Below are 24,028 nucleotides of genomic sequence, written 5' to 3' on the forward strand. Positions count from 1 at the left end.
ATCCAGGGACAACTTCCCCGGGAGAACGCACGGCGCGCCTCAGGCTGCTGCAACGTCACGCCGGCCTCAGCCGATGCAGGCTTGCTCCACATCCGCACCCCTCCCTCCCCCCAGACGGAGTGAGCCAGAGCCCCCGAAGCAGCTGCTCCTTTAACCCCGTCCTGTCTGATAGAAGAACAGACGCCCTCCAGCGACCTACACACAGAGGCGGGGACAAATCCAAAGCGGAGCCCCAGGAGCTGCGGGAACAAAGAAGAGAAGGAAATCTCTCCCAGCAGCCTCAGAAGCAGCGGATTAAAGCTCCACAATCAACTTGATGTACCCTGCATCTGTAGAATACATGAATACACAACGAATCATCCCAAATCGAGGAGGTGGACTTTGAGAGCAAGATTTATTATTTTTTCCCCTTTTCCTCCTTTTGTGAGTGTGTATGTGTATGCTCTGTGTGAGATTTTGTCTATATAGCTTTGCTTCCACCATTGTCCTAGGGTTCTATCTGTCCAGTTTTTTTGTTGTTTTTTTCTTAATATTTTTTATTTTAATAACTTTATTATATTTTATCTTTATTTTATTTTAATCTTTTCTTTTTTTGCTTCCTTCCCTCCTTCCTTCCATCCTTCCTCCCTCCCTTTCTTTCTTTCCTTCTTTCATTTCTCTCTCTCTCTCTCTCTCTCTTTCTTTCTTTCTACTAATTCTTTCTTTCTACTTTTTCTCCCTTTTATTCTGAGCCGTGTGGATGAAAGGTTCTTGACACTGCAGCCAGGAGTCAGTGCTGTGCCTCTGAGGTGGGAGAGCCAACTTCAGGACACTGGTCCACAAGAGACCTCCCAGCTCCACGTAATATCAAATGGCAAAAATCTCCCAGAGATCTCCATCTCAACACCAGCACCCAGCTTCACTAAACGACCAGCAAGCTACAGTGCTGGACAACCTATGCCAACCATATAGCAAGACAGGAACACAACCCCACCCACTAGCAGAGAGGCTGCCTAAAATCATAATAAGTCCACAGACACCCCAAAACACACCACCAGATGTGGACCTGGCCACCAGAAAGACAAGATTCAGCCTCATCCACCAGAACACAGGCACTAGTCCCCTCCACAGCCCAATGAACCAACCTTAGCCACTGGGGACAGACACCCAAAACAACGGGAACTACGAAACTGCAGCCTGCAAAAAGGAGACCGCAAAAACAGTAAGATAAGCAAAATGAGAAGACAGAAAAACACACAGCAGATGAAGGAGCAAGATAAAAACCCACCAGACCTAACAAATGAAGAGGAAATAGGCAGTCTACCTGAAAAAGAATTCAGAATAATGATAGTACAGATGATCCAAAATCTTGGAAATAGAATAGACAAAATGCAAGAAACATTTAACAACGACCTAGAAGAAATAAAGATGAAACAAACAACGATGAACAACAAAATAAATAAAATTAAAAACACTCTAGATGGGATCAGTAGCAGAATAACTGAGGCAGAAGAACGGATAAGTGACCTGGAAGATAAAATAGTGGAAATAACTACTGCAGAGCAGAATAAAGAAAAAGGAATGAAAAGAACTGAGGACAGTCTCAGAGACCTCTGGGACAACATTAAACGCACCAACATTCGAATTATAGGGGTTCCAGAAGAAGAGAAAAAGAAAGGGACTGAGAAAATATTTGAAGAGATTAGAGATGAAAACTTTCCTAATATGGGAAAGGAAACAGTCACCCAAGTCCAGGAAGCACAGAGTCTCATACAGGATTAACTCAGGAGGAACAGACTGAGACACACAGTAATGAAACTGACAAAAATTAAATACAAAGAAAGCATATTAAAAGCAGCAAGGGAAAAACAACAAATAACACACAAGGGAATCCCCATAAGGTTAACAGCTGATCTTTCAGCAGAAACTCTGCAAGCCAGAAGGGACTGGCAGGACATATTTAAAGTGATGAAGGAGAAAAACCTGCAACCAAGATTACTCTACCCAGCAAGGATCTCATTCAGATTTGATGGAGAAATCAAAACCTTTACAGACAAGGAAAAGCTGAGAGAGTTCAGCACCACCAAACCAGCTTTACAACAACTGCTAAAGGAACTTCTCTAGGCAAGAAACACAAGAGAAGGAAAAGACTTACATTAATGAACTCAAAACAATTAAGAAAATGGGAATAAGAACATACATATTGATAATTACCTTAAATGTAAATGGACAAAATGCTCCCACCAAAAGACAGAGATTGGCTGAATGGATACAAAAACAAGACCCATATATATGCTGTCTACAAGAGACCCACTTCAGACCTAGAGACACATACAGACTGAAAGTGAGGGGATGGAAAAAGATATTCCATGCAAATGGAAACCAAAAGAAAGCTGGAGTAGCAACTCTCATATCAGACACAGTAGACTTTAAAATAAAGACTATTAGAAGAGACAAAGGACACTACATAATGATCAAGAGATCAATCCAAGAAGAAGATATAACAATTGTAAATATTTATGCACCCTACACAGGAGCACCTAAATACATAAGGCAAATACTAACAGCTATAAAAGGGGAAACAGACAGTAACACATTCATAGAAGGGGACTTTAACACCCCACTTTCACAAATGGAGAGATCATCCAAAATGAAAATAAATAAGGAAACACAAGCTTTAAATGATACATTAAACAAGATGGACTTAATTGATATTTATAGGACATTCCATCCAAAAACAACAGAATACATATTTTTCTCAAGTTCTCATGGAACATTCTCCAGGATAGATCATATCTTGGGTCACAAATCAAGCCTTGGTAAATTTAAGAAAATTGAAATTGTATCAATTATCTTTTCCAACCACAATGCTATGAGACTAGATATCAATTACAGGAAAAGATCCGTTAAGAAATACGAACACATGGAGGCTAAACAATACACTACTTAATAACGAAGTGATCACTGAAGAAATCGAAGAGGAAATCAAAAAATACCTAGAAACAAATGACATGACGACCCAAAACCTATGGGATGCAGCAAAAGCAGTTCTAAGAGGGAAGTTTAGAAAGTTTATAGCAATACAAGCCCACCTTAAGAAGCAGGAAACATCTCGAATAAACAACCTAACCTTGCACCTCAAGCAATTAGAGAAAGAAGAACAAAAAAACCCCAGAGTTAGCAGAAGGAAAGAAATCATAAAAATCAGATCAGAAATAAATGAAAAAGAAATGAAGGAAACAATAGCAAAGATCAATAAAACTAAAAGCTGGTTCTTTGAGAAGATAAACAAAATAGATAAACCATTAGCCAGACTCATCAAGAAAAAAAGGGAGAAGACTCAAATCAATAGAATCAGAAATGAAAAAGGAGAAGTAACAACTGACACTGCAGAAATACAAAAAATCATGAGGGATTACTACAAGCAACTCTATGCCAATAAAATGGACAATCTGGAAGAAATGGACAAATTCTTAGAAATGCATCCAGGACCAGCTTCACAGGCGAATTCTATCAAACATTTAGAGAAGAACTAACACCCATCCTTCTTAAACTCTTCCAAAAAATTGCAGACAACGGAACACTCCCAAACTCATTCTATGAGGCCACCATCACCCTGATACCAAAACCAGACAAAGATACTACAAAAACAGAAAATTAAAGACCAATGTCACTAATGAATAGATGCAAAAATCCTCAACAAAATACTAGCAAACAGAATACAACAACACATTAAAAGGATCATACACCACAATCAAGTGGGATTTATCCCAGGGATGCAAGCATTCTTCAATATATGCAAACCAATCAGTGTGATACACCATATTAACAAACTGGAGAATAATAACCGTATGATCATCTCAATAGATGCCGAAAAAGCTTTTGACAAAATTCAACACCCATGTATGATAAAAACTCTCCAGAAAGTGGGCAGAGAGGGAACCTACCTCAACATAATAAAGGCTATATATGACAAACCCACAGCAAACATCATTCTCAATGGTGAAAAACTGAAAGCATTTCCTCTAAGATCAGGAACGAGACAAGGATGTCCACTCTCACCACTATTATTCAACATAGTTTTGGAAGTCCTAGCCACGGCAATCAGAGAAGAAAAAGAAAAAAAAGGAATACACATTGGAAAAGAAGTAGTAAAACTGTCACTGTTTGCAGATGACATGATACTATACACAGAGAATCCTAAAGATGCCAGCAGAAAATTACTAGAGCTAATCAATGAATTTGGTAAAGCTGCAGGATACAAAACTAATGCACAGAAATCTCTTGCATTCCTATACACTAATGATGAAAAATCTGAAAGAGAAATTATGGAAACACTCCCATTTACCACTGCAACAAAGAGAATAAAATACGTAGGAATAAACCTACGGAGGGAGACAAAAGACCTGTATGCAGAAAACATTAAGACACTGATGAAAGAAATTAAAGATGATACCAACAGATGGAGAGATATACCATGTTCTTGGATTAGAAGAATCAATATTGTGAAAATGACTATACTACTCAAAGCAATATACAGATTCAATGCAATCCCTATCAAATTACCAATGGCATTTTTTACGGAACTAGAACAAATCATCTTAAAATTTGTATGGAGACACAAAAGATCCCGAATAGCCAAAGCAGTCTTGAGGGAAAAAAACGGAGCTGGAGGGATCAGACTCCCTGACTTCAGACTAGACTACAAAGCTAGCTACAGTAATCAAGACAATATGGTACTGGCACAAAAACAGAAACACAGATCAATGGAACAAGATAGAAAACCCAGAGATAAACCCATGCCCCTATGGTCAACTAATCTATGACAAAGGAGGCAAAGATATACAGTGGAAAAAAGACAGTCTCTTCAATAAGTGGTGCTGGGAAAACTGGATAGCTACATGTAAAAGAATGAAATTAGAACACTCCCTCACACCATACACAAAAATAAACTCAAAATGGATTCGAGACCTAAATGTAAGACCAGACACTATAAAACTTTCAGAGGAAAACATAGGAAGAACACTCTCTATCATAAATCACAGCAAGATCTTTTTTGATCCACCTCCTAGAGTAATGGAAATAAAAACAAAAATAAACAAATGGGACCTAATGAAACTTAAAAGCGTTTGCACAGCAAAGGAAACCATAAACGAGAAGACAACCCTCAGAATGGGAGAAAATATTTGCAAATGAATCAACAAAGGATTAATCTCCAAAATATATAAACAGCTAATGCAGCTCAATATTAAAGAAACAAACAACCCAATCCAAAAATGGGCAGAAGACCTAAATAGACACTTCTCCAAAGACATACAGATGGCCAAGAAGCACATGAAAAGCTGCTCAACATCACTAATTATTAGAGAAATGCAAATCAAAACTACAATGAGGTATCACCTCACACCAGTTAGAATGGGCATCATCAGAATATCTACAAACAACAAATGCTGGAGAGGGTGTGCAGAAAAGGGAACCCTCTTGCACTGTTGGTGGGAATGTAAATTGATACAGCCACTATGGAGAACAGTATGGAGGTTCCTAAAAAACTAAAAATAGAATTACCATATGATCCAGCAATCCCACTACTGGGCATATACCCAGAGAAAACCATAATTCATAAAGACACATGCACCCCAATGTTCACTGTAGCACTATTTTACAATAGCCAGGTCATGAAGCAACCTAAATGCCCATCGAAAGACGAATGGATAAAGAAGTTGTGGTACATATGTACAATGGAATATTACTCAGCCCTAAAAAGGAACGAAATTGAGTCATTTCTTGAGACATGGATGGATCTAGAGACTGTCATACAGAGTGAAGTAAGTCAGAAAGAGAAAAACAAATATTGTATCTTAATGCACGTATGTGGAACCTAGAAAAATGGTACAGATGAACCGGTTTGCAGGGCAGAAGTTGAGACACAGATGTAGAGGACAAACATATGGATACCAAGGGGGGAAAACCGCAGTGGGGTGGGGATGGTGGTGTGCTAAATTGGGCAATTGGGATTGACACGTATACACTCATGTGTAAAAAACTGATGACTAATAAGAACCTGCAGTATAAAAAAACAAAAAAGAAATCATATTTTCTCTGTGTATATGCTGTGATAAAGCTCAGAACTTGAAGCACAGGTTCAAAAGATACGTTTATGTTAAAACTGTAATAGCTATAGTTCCTCCCCAAATTGTACTCATTTATACATCTGTCATTAACATATGAAAATACCCTTTCCCATACCCTAGACAACACAATATATTGTCAAGATTTAGAAATGGAAAAAAAAAAAAAAATTGACCCAAAAATATATAGGATAGTGTGATGGAGAAAAATATCCCAATTATCATACCTTAATTTGTTCAACCCGAGGTCTTTGAAAACGAAGATCAAAACAATAATGAACCAAAGATCGAATCTTGGGATGATTTCTATCATTGCACATACAAATAATGGGAATTTTTGTATGTTTTATCAGGCCAATTAATTCCTGAAAGGAAAATTTGCAACATAAAAACAATTTATAAAAGAACAACAAAATACCACACAACGTATGTATTTTAGGTTTGAAAACCTCCTCAGCAACATGCCTGAATTGCCATAAATATCACAGCATGATAATTAGTTCTTTAAATATATATTTGTTTTAAAAAATAAAAATCAACAGTAAAACTTCAAAAATACGGTGCTTTCATTACCTGAATTCCTCCCCTGTCCTCATTGCCGGCCATGCCATCTACTTCATCCATGATGAGAGCATGTTTCGTGCCTACTGAATGGGCTGCTCCGCCTGCCCCATGTTGAGAAGCAATGGGACGGGACACAAACAAAATCACAATTGTTCAAACACGGCTGCTTTAAAAATGTATCTATGTAACACATGTCCATGGCGTGAAATTCAAAAGGCACAAGAGTAAGCAGTGAAAAGAAATTCTTTCCCACCTCTGTCTCCTAGGATATGCAGTTTCTAGAGGCAAACAATGGGAACAGTCTCCTGTACGTATATCCCTTAAGAGACATTCTATACATATTAAAAACATGTGTACATACACCTTGGTTTTATCATTTAATATGTTTTTGTGATCTGTTCCTTATCTGCACATACAGAACACCTTATTTATTAAAGGCTATTTAAATATTCCATTTTACACATACATCATAATTAACCACTTTCCACTGATAAAATATGAAATGCCTCCAATCTTTTGCTATTATGAATTGTGTGCAATGAATACCCATACATATATCTGTCATTTTGCATATATACAAGTATAACGGTTGCTAAATTCCAGGAACTGGATTTTCTGGGTTAAAGGGTATGTGTAATTTAACTTTGAGCAATACTGTCAGATTGCTCTCCAGAGCTGTACTGATTTATACTCCCACCAATCATGTATAAGAGTAACGTTTCCTGAGCAAATGCTTTTTATCATCTTCTACTGTTCAGGTGACCATGCAATATACCATAGATTCTAAATATGCAGTATAGTCTGTAATTTGGGTATCTTATTTTCCACATAAACTCTGGCCATGCCAGACCACTAGCTACAACCTGAAACACAGTGGCACTTTCACACTATGTCCTTTCTCCTCCTCTACCACCTTTGCCTGAAATAGCCTCTTCCACCCACAAACTATTGTCTTTCTCATTTTTCAAGGCCCTTTGAACAAACATCACCCTTTTACTGGTAGTTTTCCCCAATGTCTCAAACAGAATCATTCCTTCACTTACAGCCTTTATCTCCTCTCTCATCGCACTGTATTATTTATCAACTTTCTCTCTTCACAGGATTCACTTTTGAATCCTCTAAAATCTGCATAAATATGTCCACATATACATTTTTATCACATTCTCAGAAACCACTAAGACCTGACCAAAAAAAAAAGTTTACTGGCTTCCCTGGTGGCACAGTGGTTGGGAGTCCACCTGCCAATGCAGAGGACGCGGGTTCGTGCCCCGGTCTGGGAGGATCCCACGTGCCGCGGAGCAGCTGGGCCCGTGAGCCATGGCTGCTGAGCCTGCGCATCCGGAGCCTGTGCTCCGCAGCAGGAGAGGCCATAGCAGTGAGAGGCCCGGGTAGTGCAAAAAAAAACAAAGAAAAAAAGTTAACTACTGTCCTATCAGAATTATGTCAGAGGCTTTTCTTATTCTCTCATTAGCTCTAGGACTTAGAAGGGTGCCTGGCACATAGTAATGTTCAATACTGGTTACTGAACATTGAAATTAACCTGTTTGTCTTACATAACCTCTCCCCTCCATCAAAAAAAAACAGTTTAAAAATCCACGTACTTGAATAAAAGCCTTTGATGCTGGTATTATTCAGCGATTCAGCAACAATCTCCTTCAAACTGTTCTTACTCCGAGTATCACTTGCATTCAGTTCCACGTAGCTATATCCCAATTCCTAATCAAAATATTGGACACCATTACTATCACAATGCAAATTAATAACTCACCCCCCAAAAACAAGGCAATTAAGAAAGAAAGAGGGTAGAGAAGTCACATAAGTAACCATGGGTGAAAAGATAAAGTAGGATACTAACAGACAATAAGATTAACTATAATATGCCTCACATTACTAAGAGATTTTTTTAAAATATCATATACATAACATACCACACAGATGTAAACACACACAAGTTTGGTCTTAAAACCTTAGCTCACATAGCACTAATCTGGAAGAGTATATTTGAACACAAGCAATTTTAAGAAGTTTGCTTCTTAAAGTCCCCAAAAGAATTAAATATAACCATCCTAAAATTTCAATAGTAGATCTAGAATTAATCTTTATTAAGATACCAAAAAGTAATTATTGACTCTTCAAGATAAACTATAGAGTTAAATCATTCTTTGTCAAACTATCCCGATACACAACCTTCCTGTCAAATTGTGAAAAGTAATTTGGACTTATTTCCCAAAATTGATCATTATGTTGATCATAAGGCATTATGAAAGACTGTAATTCAATTCCAAAAAAAGTAATGATAATAATAAAGGGAAAAAAAGAGCCATATTCACAATTGTAAAGACTAGGGAAAAAATTTTTTGTTTTTTTAAATGTTAAATAATAGAGTAGAAAATATATAGTTATTACACCAACTAAAAATTTATGGTCTGGTCCATACAACAAAGACTAAATGAAACCACCAGCCTATCCAACAGAGGGTTGGGAAATCCAGCAATAAATTTTTTTTTTTTTTTTTTTTTGCGGTATGCGGGCCTCTCACTGTTTTGGCCTCTCCCGTTGCGGAGCACAGGCTCCGGACATGCAGGCTCAGCGGCCATGGCTCACGAGTCCAGCCACTCCGCGGCATGTGGGATCTTCCCGGACCGGGGCATGAACCCGCATCCCCCGCATCGGCAGGCGGACTCCCAACCACTGTGCCACCAGGGAAGCCCCAGCAATAAATTTTTTAAATATATATTTATTTATTTATTGGGTTGCACCGGGTCTTAGTTGTGGCATGCAGGCTCCTTAGTTGTGGCATGTGAACTCTTTAGTTGCGGCATGTATGTGGAATCTAGTTACTGGACCAGGGATCGAACCCGGGCCCCATGCATTGGGAGCATGGAGTCTTAACCACTGCGCCACCAGGCAAGTCCCAATCCAGCAATAAATTTAAAGTAAGTTTAAAACCTCTCATTTTATTATGCTGATACTATTTCATGTATCATTTCATACCATCCTGATACATGAGCCCTGGTTGGCTCTAGTGCCTCGTCCTCTCATTGTCCAGAGATATGGCAGCTGTAGAGACAACAAGAGCAAAGGCAGGATCCCATAGCAGTGAAGAGTTAGACTACCTGGGTTCACACTGTGCCACTACCCTCCTCTATAAGCCTGTTTCGTTTGAGGATGACAACAGTACCTATACTGAGTACACAGAATTCTTCCTACAGGGTATGTAAGATATCTGTATCTATAAGAGTCTGTAAGACATATTATCTATAAGATTATACACCCAAGGGCTTATTTGCACACTGTCTGGCACACAAGTGAATATCACCTATTATTATAATTATCAATATTTTAAAAAGGATGAAAATGACAAATATGCCCAGAACCAAAGCAAATTCTAGAGGTTTGATTTTAGAAAAGTAATGACAGAATACCCACCTGGCAAACCAGAGAAGCTGTGGTTGTTTTGCCAACACCAGGAGGGCCTGAGAGCAATGCAGCTTTAAAACTGGAGCCATCATCTTTGCCAGCAAATTTACCAAACTTTGCTGCTAGGAAAAAAGAAGTTCCAGAATGTTAACCTCTACTACCTAACAGAAATGCAGGAATGGCAGGAATAACTGCATAAAGTTAGCATCAGAAGCACCTCCAGTTTAGTTCAAAATTTGCAGAATATTTTTTACAAAGTATAAACAACAGTTTCCAGAGCATTTAGTGAAATTCTACTCCCTACCTCACCTCCACTCAAAATAAAACACGAAAACTTTAAAACCCTGATCTGAAACAATAATCTTATGCGTTTCCTTTCCTACAAAAGCACAGGTCATGGAGCACACTACCTGGGCTCTGATCCTAACTCTACCGCTCACCAGCAGCTGGGAGAACTTCAGAAGTGACTTAACCCCTCTGTGTCTGTTTCCTCCTTTGTAAAATGAGGGTAACAATAGTAATGCGTCTAGTGGGCATGCTGTGAGGATGGACATGCTGAGCACAAAGCCTGGCATGTCTCAGTAAATACTAACAAGCACAGTCACCTACATGATCACAAAAATAATGAACTGAAGATGCTGTATCTGCAACTATCCTGCCCAGCTCAACTCCTCCCCTTATCACATGGGGACCTGGCACATAATGGGTTCTCAATTCATATACACGGACTGAGAGAGAGATGGTTAAACCTACTTCAGGCATGGGAAAACGGACTATAGTTCACCCGAAGCCTTAAAAAGTCTTCTCTAGGTACACAAAGTACTTATACCACCTTTTATTTGGTGTTGGAAAGAGAAAAGGGGTCAGCTTAAGTTTAACCCTGTATTATTACAATTATATTATCTAACTGTTATAAATAAAATAAACTGGCATTGTTGGCCAATGTCTAGTGACCACCTACACATTAATAACCCAGTCATTGCTTTGGGAATTCACTAGATGCTCACTAAATTTTTCCTTCTTATTTCTCACACAGTATCACCCAGGGCTGTGGCTGGAGCTCAAGACAACACTACTAACATTTGTGATTGGAAACTTCAGTTCCAATAATAAACACTTTGGACATTAAATATATACTGCAACTGTTCATTTTCCGTGCCTACCAAAAGCAAACATGCTACTGGAATTTTCAGGCTGCCTACTCCGTAAGCGTGCCTCAGCTTTTTATTTGCACCTTTCCTCCCGAGTCTCTCTGGCCCTCTCAGGGGTCTTGCTCTCACATGTCTCGGACCTTGGTACATGTATACTCTCCCACCTGACACTCCCCTCCCTTCACTTAGCTAACTCCTTCTTTGTTTCCAAGTCTTAGCTTAGATATCTCTTCCTCTAGGGATGGGAATCCCTGACCACACACTTCCACCCCCTGAGGACCCTATACTTAACCCTGTAACAGTATTTAGCACAATACATTTTAATTACTGGTTTATCTACGTCTCCCTCACTGACCGGGAGTGCCTTAAAGGGGACTGTGTTTTGTTCACAATAGCACTCCTGGGGTCTAGCACAGCACCTAGGCTCAGAGCAGGCTCTCAATAAATGCTTGCTGAGAGATCAATGAACCAACTACTACACTTCCTAACACATGTGTCACTGAGCAATGACATGGTGACAGACACACAGAAAAATGAATGAAGCTGTAAAATCACCGTGTTTCTTATCTTCGGATGGACTCTTGTGCCAGTTTTGGAGCCAGCGTAGGAGTTTGTTGGCACAGCTCTGGTCACCTTGCTGTCCAATTATGGTCTTGAGCGAGGCTGGCTTATATTTATCCACCCAGAGCAAATTCTCCACTTTGTTTTCACTGCTGCCATCAGCCAAATTCCTAGCCCAGCTGCCACCATTTGTTTCCTCAGCCACCTGCTCCTTGAAGTCCAGGCCTCTCTGAAACATACTTGTTTCCTTTTTTACTGACTTTATAGAGCTTTGCTTTTTGGGAGTCAGTTTGCACTTTTTAGATTCTGATTCCTTCTTAGTTGGACTAATTTTTCTTTTTCCTTGGTCATTTTTTTGGGGTGTTCTTTCCAATTTGGATTTTTCTTTCTTCATCTTAAAAATTGGAGGAAAAAAGAAACCTGATGAGATATAGAGAATTTCTATCCTTCTAAATGTACTCTAGAGGGCAATCTAAGATATCCAAATGAGCTACCCAACCTGGCTCTGTCTCTTCACAATGGACCCTGCTATTTGTGGAAATCCCCACCTTCTCAACTTAAAAAAATTAACAGCACACCAAAAAGCACCCAAATACAATTTTAAAAATGAGAATATATTTGTTTTTTGAAAGTAATAAGTATTATAAAATCAGTTTACAAAAAGGTAAAGGGGCTTCCCTGGTGGCGCAGTGGTTGAGAGTCCGCCTGCCAATGCAGGGGACACGGGTTCGTGCCCCGGTCTGGGAAGATCCCACATGCCGCGGAGTGGCTGGGCCCGTGAGCCATGGCTGCTGAGCCTGCGTGTCCAGAGCCTGTGCTCCGCAACGGGAGAGGCCACAACAGTGAGAGGCCCGCGTACCACAAAAATTAAAAATAAAAAAATATAAAAAGGTAAAGGATTAAGAATTTGTTTTCTGACTAGTTAATATTTAATTCCTCCACAAAAACTCGTATACAAATGTTCATAGCAGCATTATTATATTTTATATATACAAATAATTATATTATTATAGCCAAAAAAATGGAAACGACCCAAAATGGCCATCAAAAAATGAACAAATAAACAAAATGTGGTATATCCACACAATGGAATACTAATCACCAATAAAAAGGAGTGAAGCACTGATTTATACTTCAACATAGCCAAACCTTGAAAACACGATGCTAAGTGAAAAAAGCCAGAAAAAAAGACCACATACTACATGTTTCCCTTTATAGAAAATTTCCAGAACAGGCAAATCCACAGACAGAAAGTAGAGTAGTGGTTGCCAGGGGTGGGTATGAAGAGTGACTGCTAATGGGTGTAGCATTTCTGTAGGGAGTGATGAAAATGTTCTGGAATAGACAGTGGTGACAGCTGCACAGTCTTGTGAATATACTAAAAACCACTAACATACATTTTAAAAGGGTGAATTTTATGATGTGTGAATAATGTCTCAATAAAAAAAAAGCTCTGCATTGTTGGTGGGAATGTAAATTGATACAGCCACTACGGAGAACAGTACAGAGGTTCCTCAAAAACCTAAAAACAGAACTACCATATGACCCAGCAATCCCACTACTGGACATATACCCTGAGAAAACCATAATTCAAAAGAGTCATGTACCACAATGTTCATTGCAGCTCTATTTACAATAGCCAGGATATCGAAACAAGCTAGGTGCCCATCGACAGATGAATGGATAAAGAAGATGTGGCACATATATACAATAGAATATTACTCAGCCATAAAAAGAAACGAAATTGTTATTTGTAGTGAGGTGGATGGGCCTAGAGTCTGTCATAGAGTGAAGTAAGTCAAAAACAGAAAAACAAATACTGTACGCTAACACATATATATGGAATCTAAGAAAAAAAAAAAAGGTCATGAAGAACCCAGGGGTAAGATGGGAATAAAGACACAGACCTACTAGAGAATGGACTTGAGCATATGGGGAGGGGGAAGGGTAAGCTGTGACAAAGTGAGAGAGCGGCATGGACATATATACACTACCAAACATAAAACAGATAGCTAGTGGGAAGCAGCCGCATAGCACAGGGAGATCAGCTCGGTGCTCTGTGACCACCTAGAGGGGTGGGATAGGGAGGGTGAGAGGGAGGGAGACACAAGAGGGAAGAGATATGGGAACATATGTATATGTATAACTGATTCACTTTGTATAAAGCAGAAACTAACACACCATTGTAAAGCAATTATACTCCAATAAAGATGTTAAAAAAAAAAAAGTGCCTCTTTACCAGTGAGTGGGTGCTAAAATGAGTGGGTGAATGTTTGAGGAACAACAAGGTATTAAAGTATCTCCCCAAGATATTTATCAGTTACAAAGGGGAAAAACTGTCACTTCACTGGTGGGAAAACCAGGCAGAAATCATCTTAACCAAGTAACAAAGGTTAACATCACCAGTAATAAGACATACCGACATCATGCACAGCTGATACGATGCACTGAGGAGGACAGAGTATCACTTATGTGGTCTTCTTTGCCAAAAATGCATAACCTCAATCTAACCATGAGAAAACATCAACAACCCAAACTGAGAGACATTCTACAAAACAACTGACTAGTACTCATCAAATCAAGGTCATAAAAAGACAAGGAAAGACTTGAGGAACTATCATAGATTGGAGGAGACTAAGAAGACACAACTCAGTGCAGTGTGGGATCCTATGGATAACGGGGGGGGAATTGTGAAGTTAACAGCATGGCATCAATGTTAACCTCCTGGTTTGATAACTGTATAACGGCTATGTAAGCTGTCAACATTAGGGGACAGTGATGACGGGCTAATCCAAATCATTCCCCAAGATTTTTCTAACTGGAATAAATCGTAAGACCACCTCACCACTTGGGTGACAGAGCTGGGGACATTTAACTTGGGCTGCTGGCACCCCTGTGTCCTACACGTGGAAAAGACCTGTATATAGTGGAAATGAATAAAGCTAACAATAGGAGAAGCAGAGAGACAGAAACTGAAAGGGTCCTAAAAGCACTGCAGTCTGTACATGCAGTAGTTCCTACATCCGACTGCCCAGAGTTTAGTTATGAGTCAAAATTTTTCCCTTTTTGCTAAAGCTAATAACGGCTTGGTTTCTGTCACAACTGGAAAAGTCCTAATATAGTTCTAAATGAAAATATTATCATGCTGATACCTATAGTATATCCTTCAAAGAACTCTTAAGCAAGAACCTTTGCACAATGTTATTGCCAAGAATATGGAAAATATGGACAGTTTAAGCAGATATGGTAAGTGCAATACAAGGTCCCCTCTCCCTCCTCATACTCCTTTGAGAAAGGTAAGGAAACACATCAAAGACAACAGCCTACAGCACAGTCCACCACTCAAAAGGAAATAAGGTAAGTTCATTTGTGGTAGAAGGAAAAGTTAATTTTTTAGCCCACAGACCTGCAGCCACCCAAGAAATGTCTCTATGAAACATTTCTCTATGAAACTGGGAAGTTGCTATACACCAACTTAAATAAGTCAAGTTCATTGTATACAAACCTCAGCTTCAGCTGCTATTTCATACTTGGACTTCTTGCCTGGCATAGTTCGAATCAGATTCAATAGGCCATCTTCATCAATAATTTTTGTTCCCAAGACTGCTGCCTATTAATTAAAAATGCAAATCATTGAAACCATTACTTTCTGTAAAAAAAAAAAAATGATTCTCAGGCTTGTCAGAAGGTGAAAAACCACACTTGTAAATTAGATAACACTGGAATATTTTCTAAAACCATGTTCATGAAAAAGTATCATTAAAAAGAAAGAAAATAGGGCTTCCCTGATGGCGCAGTGGTTGAGAGTCCGCCTGCCGATGCAGGGGGTGCGGGTTCGTGCCCCGGTCCGGGAGGATCCCACGTGCCGCAGAGCGGCTGGGCCCATGAGCCATGGCCACTGAGCCTGTGCGTCCGGAGCCTATGCTCCGCAACGGAAGAGGCCACAACAGTGAGAGGCCCACATACCGCAAAAAAAAAAAAAGAAAGAAAGAAAATAACAGATACCTCCTCTAGGCATGGTGGGTTGGCACCTGAGGTATCACACTGACACTTCTGTGGATTGCTTTACCTTTCCCTCTGCCCTACAAAGGTCAAAGCCACTAGGGTCAAAGCCATATCGGCTGGCAGACATTCTCCTCTACCTTATCCCTGCTAACCGAACTCCAATGTGTCCATCTCCAAGTGATGACTTATGATTGGTCGGAGAATCAGAAAAGTCCTCATCCTCCCCAACCTCTTGTGTAGCTGTGAATGGCCATGTGACAGCTCCGGCCAATGAGACTTAAGTGGAATTCTGTAAGAGGTGTTTCCAGGAAAACTCTTATAAGGTCAGTCACAGCTAGTATAACATCTTGTCACTGCTCCCTATTTCCTGCCTTATATGTGAACTTGAGAGTGGCAGCTACCTTGCAACACAAGGCAACGTGCATGAAGACAGAAGTGGAGGATGGCACTAAGTCTAGCTACATCACCGAGGTGCTGAACCATCCCCCACAACTGCCTGCCTCTGGAATTCTCATAAGGTAAGGAAATAAGCAGCTATTTGTCAAAACCACAGTTAGTCGGGTATTCTATTACTTGGAACTAAATGCAATACTACCCAACAGATCTTCCAATAAAAAGATCTTCCAGTTAAAAAACTTAAGATGGAGTCCACAGCAGCATATATAGGAATACTTAGGACTAGAAAAAGAGGAAAACTTCATTTGCTTCTATCTTCAAAAAAAGATTTTGACTAGAATACTACACTAAGAAAGCCAAGTAAATAGGAACTGTGCCTTCAACTGGAAAACCAAAATCCCAGGGTCAAAAAACCAAACAACATTTCTGTGGAGAAGAAATAATGTAGTGAAGAAATTATTACTTTTTCCATTTTTTTCCTTCATCTCACTCTGTGTAAAGGACATTACTACATATGGTCACATGAAGAGCCCGCCAAGGCAAGCAGCCTACTTCACTGTGCTGAGAACACAGCAGTACCCACCTTATCACTCTTGGACTGACCACTATCACGACCCATGACAAGGTAGTTTGTTTTCTTGCTGACATTTCCTGTTACTTTTCCCCCATAACGCTCAATTAGAGACTTGGCCTCATCTCGTTCAATGGACTCCAGCACTCCTGTGATTACAAATGTAAGGCCTTCCAAGCAATTTTCAGCTCCCTAAAAACCAAAGTGTTCAAGCAGAGAGGAAATTACATGGCAGCTTTCCAAAGAAATATTTGGCATCAAAGCTGCAGGAAGTTGATTTTTCTCATTCGACATCATAAATAATCTAAGCATGAAAAAATTTACAGGAAATTTACAGCAAATAAGCAGGAACAAATTAAATCCTGAGAAATTCTTATGTAGGTTAACATTTAATAAACTTATAAAACCAGCAATAAAAAATATACGTCCAACGTGGTTAGGAAAGTGTATTAAAATTATCCATTCATACTATTCTCATTTTTTTTTAATATTTAAACTACTAGTTAACTTGTAACACTTTAACAACCAGATGCAATGTACCTACAGAATATCTTGCTATTGTTAAAAAATGGAAGTTTCAATTCTGAAAAAACTAAACAAGTTTGAGCTCCTGCCCTTCTCTCTGGCTGTTTACCCTATGATAGTAAATCTAACAACCTGCGAGCAACTTAAAGGCAACAGCACATAATCTCTTGATTGGAAAGTTAACTTGATAATACAAAAGACATGCGCCAAAGAGAGCCAAGTCCTACAGATTTTGCCTCTTCCATTGAAGCTACTTCACTTCTCAGCCCTTTCACTGCTACTAGCCTAGACAAGTCACTATTATTTCCCACCATCTCCCCTAATTGATCTCCCTATATTTATTCCTCCCCCTCCACTGCACTCTATATTCAGTAGCCAGAGTGCTCTCCTTGAAATGCAAATCTGGTAATACCTTTCCCCCACTTACAACTCCTCTTAGGGCCAGGTTCCTCTGTTACAGCCCCTAAAAGAATCTCCAATTTTTCCCTTATGGCACATATCACAATTATAATTAAATAATTTACTTAATGTCTCTTTCCTGAGTTAGACCATAAGCACCATGAAGGCAAAGAGCATTAATCTTGTGACTGCCGTAGCCTATCTCCTAATTCATAAAGATGGTGACTAAGGCTTTTCTGTTCATTTTTAATTATTAATTCTCTGCTACTGTAAACATAGTAAATACATACATGGACCCACAGGCCAGAGGCCATGACATATCCTCTCAGTACTCTTACCTTTGGTATCTCTTTGGAGCCCAGAGCTTTGGGACCTTCTCGATTTAAGTAGCTTCGATAAGCTTGATAATTAGTGCGTCTCTTTTCAGAATCTTCAGGACTTATAGACTTTGGGGAGAGGGAGAGGAATTTGAATGAAGTCATGCAGATTTAATGTAAAATTAAAAATACATATCAATAAATAAACATTAAGTCACTTCAGTGTTTGGTCCTGATATTAACAATTTTAGCTACAGAGGTACTCCCCAATTTACACGTGCCTGGCTTATAAACATCCCTGCCATCAGCCCTTCTCAAACCTTTTGACTCTCTCTAAAAGCACGTACCTCAGGGTAGATTGGGTGTATAAGCCAAGTTGCTAGCCCCAAGCAAAAAAAACGAAAAGGGGGACTTCCCGGGTGGCACAGTGGTTAAGAATCTGCCTGCCAATGCAGGGGAAACGGGTTCAAGCCCTGGTCCGGGAAGATCCCACATGCTGCGGAGCAACTAAGCCCGTGCGCCACAGCTACTGAGCCTGTGCTCTAGAGCCCGCGAGCCACAACTACTGAAGCCTGCGCACCTAGAGCCCGTGCTCCGCAGCAAGAGAAACCACCGCAGTGAGAAGCCCACGCACCGCAACGAAGAGTAGCCCCTGCTCGCCACAACTAGAGAAAGTCTGCGCGCAGCAACGAAGACCCAACGCAGCCATGAATAAATAAATAAATAAATAAATGTATTTATTTATTTATTTTAAAAAAGTACTACAATGACTTATAAAGTTAGAAATAAAACTTGAAAACAATCAAACCAAGATCAACACACAGCCCCCAAATGATATGCTTTTAGAAAATTTATACCTCTTTTTTAGCTGGAGAACTTTTGATTTTCTTAGGAGTTCTTGTCTCTTTTAACTCAATGGCATTTTCTTTTCTTTTTGAGGCCATAGGCTCTGTTTCTTTATTAGAACTTTCTTCTTTTTTTTTAGATGGTGCCAGCTTGGAATTGGTTTTTGGAGAAGAAGTTTCTCCTACTTTATGAGTGGATGACCTGGAATGTTGCTGAGATTCTTTTGAACTTTCACATTTAGTTTGCTTCTTAGGACTGCAGTTCTTTCTGTCATCTGAAAATTGTTCTGTTTTTATTAGGAAGAAAGAAAAGATTATGATTGTTGTTTTTGGAAAATGATACCCAATATCAAGATTATTTTTTCATTTTTCAACTGAATAATCTTTGTAGGACACAACGTCATATGGTGACTTCATAACATGCACATTAAGATTTTCGCTCTTCAGTTTATACAGAACATTTGTTTTTAAAAATTAAACATCTGGGGCTTCCCTGGTGGCATGGTGGTTGAGAGTCCGCCTGCCGATGCAGGGGACACAGGTTCGTGCCCCGGTCCGGGAAGATCCCACATACCACGGGGCGGCTGGGCCCGTAAGCCATGGCCGCTGAGCCTGCGCGTCCGGAGCCTGTGCTCCGCAACAGGAGAGGCCACAACAGTGAGAGGCCCGCATACCGCAAAAAAAAAAAAAGAAAAAAAAATTAAACATCTGTATATTACTTCTTTGTATAACCAGTTCAAGTTAAGGGATCTGCCTTTTTCAATATAAATTACTCACTAATTGAAATAATATGGTAAACTACATCTGAGAACATGGACTTTATTCCACAGATAAACGTCAATGGTCTGAAATTCACACAGAGAAAAGTTGCTAATTAAAATATGTCACATAAAAAATTGTTTGTAATAAAGTCTGAAAGAATCTTGGGATTTCAAGACTAAAATTATACGAACAGATGTAAGATTAAGCCCATTGAGACTTCCCTGGTGGCACAGTGCTTAAGAATCTGCCTGCCAATGCAGGGTACATGGGTTCGAGCCCTGGTCTGGGAAGATCCCACATGCCGCAGAGCAACTAAGCCCGTGCGCCACAACTACTGAGCCTGCGCTCTAGAGCCCAAGAGCCACAACTACTGAAGCCCGCGTGCCTAGAGCCTGTGCACCGAAACAAAGAGAAGCCACTGCAATGAGAAGCCCGCGCACTGCAAGAGTAGCGCCCGCTCGCCACAACTACAGAAAGCCCGTGTGCAGCAACGAAGACTCAACGCAGCCAAAGATAAATAAATAAATAAAATTAAAAAAAAAAAAAATATTAAGCCCATCTATATTAACAGATGGTTAGATATCAGGACCACTAAAAAAAAACTAAAACCTACAGACAACCAGCAGAAGAGCTTCAGATGACCTGGACAACTATGAGCCAACTATGAGCTTGAAACATCTAGTCCTTTGTCTTCATGTATTGAAGTCCACACAGTTGCACTACACTTGGAAATAAACATGAAGCCAAGAGCTATGATACATTTCTCGCAATGAGAGCAGACAGGCATTCTACACCAACTAATATCCAAACCGCTTTCCAGGTATCTAAGTAGAACACGTTCCAGTACTCCTATGAAGTACCTATCTAAGAATACCAGGCGATTACTGAATAGAACGTTTAAAAATGGCTACATGAATTTTCTTCGATAAAGATAAATGTTCCAGCTTACTTTTTTCTGCTAGTTTTACCTTTATGAGGATATTTAGGTTTTTCTGCTTTACATAAACTGGCTTGTACAGATGAAAACGTCTCTCTCTCTCCTGAGTCCTTTTGAGCCTAAGAAAACGTAAAAAGTGTCAAATGTGACAAATAACAGGAAAACTGTTACCACAAAATATGTTTTTAAAATCAACCAAAGATTAAGGGTCATCTTCCAAAGTAGAGGAACAATACAATAAATTTTCATTCATTTATACACAAAATTTCTGGGGCAAATGAAACATGTTTTATTACTTTTAATTTTACAGATGAGGAAACAGATGAAAGGGTATAAAAAATACATCTATAAAAAATTATGCCAGTTGTTCCCCACTTGTGAGTCTGAAAATGAAAGCCTTGTTTCTGCTGGTTTCATCTCCATTCTCAAATTGTTAGCATTATGCAGTTAAAATCTAAAATCTAAATCCAAAAGACTAAATTAAAAACAATCTAAAGATCAAAAGAAAGATAAAGAGTATTTTCTCAAGAGAAAAAAATGTCCATTCTCTTCACTGCTCCTTCAAAACTCTCCATTTTACAAAGAGGTCACAAACCGAGGTGCATGACACAGCATATTTTTAAAATAATTCTAATTTAAATGCCTTTAGATGAAGTAAGGCATTTCAAATGACAGAGTCCCCACCATACCCTATTGTCTTATACATGCCTGCTGTAAAATCTTTTAGTCAGATATGGATAATGACAATATTAACAGAATGTGATTCAACAGAAGTAAGGCTAATTTTCTGGAGATCAAGTGCTTAAAGAAAAAAATCTTGATGCTTTTAGAGATTCCCAAAAATACACTCATTATTATTCGATACTGTCCTAATACAGATCTTAAAGTTAGCTAACTAGAAACAGCAAAATTATGTTTTTAAAAAGACAGTAATTAATATTAAAGTTATTAAACTTCAGATTCCATCGGAATCTTTATAAGTGTTATTCTCTGAACAAGTACATGAGAACCCCTTTGTGACAGAGAGTAAGTAAAAGTTACAACTTGTTGTTTTGTGAAGAAGGGTTTTGGCTGGCTTTGGCTCTATCGACCCTCCTTTAGGAAGAAGAAGTTTCTCAATGAGCTTCTCCAAAAACATTTTTATAAATGAAAATAATTTAGCTTCTCTCTAGCAGAGTTATTCATGGTTATATCTCCAGAGCCTAGACTACACAGGTCTGAAAGGGAACACTGATCTGTACTGTATATTCAGAGTGCAAACAGCCTGGTAAAACACCACCTTTTTGGTCTTGGGTTCTTCATCCAACATAGCTAAAGTTCTGGCAAACTCTTCATCTTCATGCAGTTGTCTCTCTAGCTGTAAAAAGTGTCAACACAGTGAGCTGCTTTTTTTCTTTTTGTAAATGAAAAGTTTTAAAATGTGTGGTTCATGATACTTAAAAGAAACTGGAAAAACATTTTCCAGAAAGTAACTAGGACATTTTTTCACTTAATAGCTGAGTATCACAAGTTTGTTTCGTGAAGCCAAATTAGAGTGCAGAACATATATTTCTAGTTTTGCAGTCATGATAGATAAATTGAGCATACAGTTCCAAGTCTTTAGCTTTTTCTTAATGGTCCCAATGCAACACTTACAGATCTCTCATCTCTATTTATTTTAAACTCTAAAAAGAGTTCAGGAGAGAATCACTATCCTAACAGAAAAACAATAGCCTTGTGGGGGATGTGGGGGGCACACACAGAATTGAATCTATAAACCAAGAAAATTATATACCTTCTTTGCACACACAGTAAGATACATACTAATGCAACTATCACTAATACCATCAAACTTCTATTTTCAATTACTAATTCAAATGTATCTGTTCTGATAGTTTTTTCAATTGAAGTACAGTAGACTTAACAATAGTATATTAGTTTCAGGGGTACAACACAATAGTAATTTATCTGTCCTGACTTTTGAAAATTTAAGTCATTATATCAGAAGTTTTCCTAAAATGCTAACGTAACACGCAGACATTCACCTCGCTGTTATTTCCAAATATTTTTACTTTCAGTAAAATGGAGCTCTTCCAGAAGAGAACGTGTGGAAGTAGAATATATTTCTCATTATATATGAGAAACAGGACCCAAACAGGATTCGGAAAGAATGTGATAGAAATGGGAAAACAGGATTGTGATACAAAGTGCCACACCTGGTTTGGAAAGGACAGGGTAAGCCTCCAGTATTTCAGACAGATAAGTCAGGTCCCTAAAAAAATCACTTCATGATTTTACCTAGGCCATCTGTCCTACCCTGAGTCATGTGGATATCTGTATGTAGTTTATAAAATTCAGTGTCGTCAATAAGATGGAAAAAGATTTTGAAAATACAAATTATAAACTGCCAAATTAATAAGACGTGGTCAGTATATTTCCGAAGACTACAATACTGTTCTCTCAAAACAACTGTTATCAAGAGCCTCTTCTTTGTGTATGTATAGCTGATTCACTTTGTTATAAAGCAGAAACTAACACACCATTGTAAAGCAATTATACTTCAATAAAGATGTTAAAAAAAAAAGCCTCTTCTTTGCCAAGCACTAAGATGAACACTGATGTCACAATAGTTGAGACATAAACAGCCCTGGTAGGTAGAGTTTAAAGTCTACATACAGGAAGACACTGAAATAGCAATTTAAGAAGACACAAATAAACGTTAATAGTAGCTACAGGGCATACAGAAGGGATTTCTAACATAGTTTAGGGAATATGAGAAAGTGACAAGCTAATAAACAGGAAGGAGGTTCAAACAGCAGGTACCAAGGTCTAGAGCCTCTGACAGAGAAGAACACTCCCCCCTGAAATACCTTCTTCACTTGGCTTACATAAAATACCAAGTTTTCCTGACTGTCCTACTTCACTAGCCACTTTCTTTAAATCTCCTCTGCTGGATCATCCTTCTCTTCCTGACCTCTCATTGTTAACACTGCCCCAGAGCTCAATCCTGAGACTCCTTTTCTGTTTACATTCTCTCCCCATGTAATACCATTCAAATGTTAATGATCCCAAATATTTAGACCTCTCCCCTGAGCTCCAGATTCCTCTACCCAACTACCCACTCTGCATATCCATTTGGAAGCCTATTAGGCATCTCAAACTTATGTGCAAAACAGAATTCTTGATTTTCCTGTACCAGTGTTCCAGTCTTAATAAATGATATCATCAGGGCTTCCTTGATGATGCAGTGGTTGAGAGTCCGCCTGCCGATGCAGGGGACACGGGTTCCTGCCCCGGTCCGGGAGGATCCCACATGCCGCGAAGCGGCTGGGCCCGTGAGCCATGGCCGCTGAGCCTGCGCGTCCGGAGCCTGTGCTCCGCAAAAGGAGAGGCCACAGCAGTGAGAGGCCCGCGTACCGCAAAAAATAATAAATAAATAAAATGATATCACCATTCACCCAGCTGCTCAAGCCGAAAAACATCGAGTCA

At 39.2% G+C, this 24,028-nt stretch overlaps 1 protein-coding gene across 1 annotated transcript in view; it reads right to left on the bottom strand.

Annotated features, from left to right (window-relative positions):
• Positions 1–24,028, bottom strand: part of RFC1 (replication factor C subunit 1) — an 84,218-nt gene that overhangs the window by 11,779 nt on the left and 48,411 nt on the right. The window contains exons 8-18 of the mRNA XM_007449429.1: positions 21,840–21,917; positions 20,592–20,679; positions 18,874–19,148; positions 18,038–18,145; positions 16,788–16,967; positions 15,309–15,413; positions 11,798–12,197; positions 10,101–10,213; positions 8,273–8,387; positions 6,681–6,772; positions 6,335–6,472 (exon numbers count right to left, since the gene is read on the bottom strand). Coding sequence (XP_007449491.1) covers positions 6,335–6,472; positions 6,681–6,772; positions 8,273–8,387; positions 10,101–10,213; positions 11,798–12,197; positions 15,309–15,413; positions 16,788–16,967; positions 18,038–18,145; positions 18,874–19,148; positions 20,592–20,679; positions 21,840–21,917 — 1,692 coding nt within the window. The remainder of the gene's footprint in view (positions 1–6,334; positions 6,473–6,680; positions 6,773–8,272; positions 8,388–10,100; positions 10,214–11,797; positions 12,198–15,308; positions 15,414–16,787; positions 16,968–18,037; positions 18,146–18,873; positions 19,149–20,591; positions 20,680–21,839; positions 21,918–24,028) is intronic.

This window comes from Lipotes vexillifer, unplaced genomic scaffold, assembly GCF_000442215.2.
Source record: "Lipotes vexillifer unplaced genomic scaffold, Lipotes_vexillifer_v1.1 scaffold153, whole genome shotgun sequence".
In the NCBI taxonomy this organism is placed as follows: Eukaryota; Metazoa; Chordata; class Mammalia; order Artiodactyla; family Lipotidae; genus Lipotes; species Lipotes vexillifer.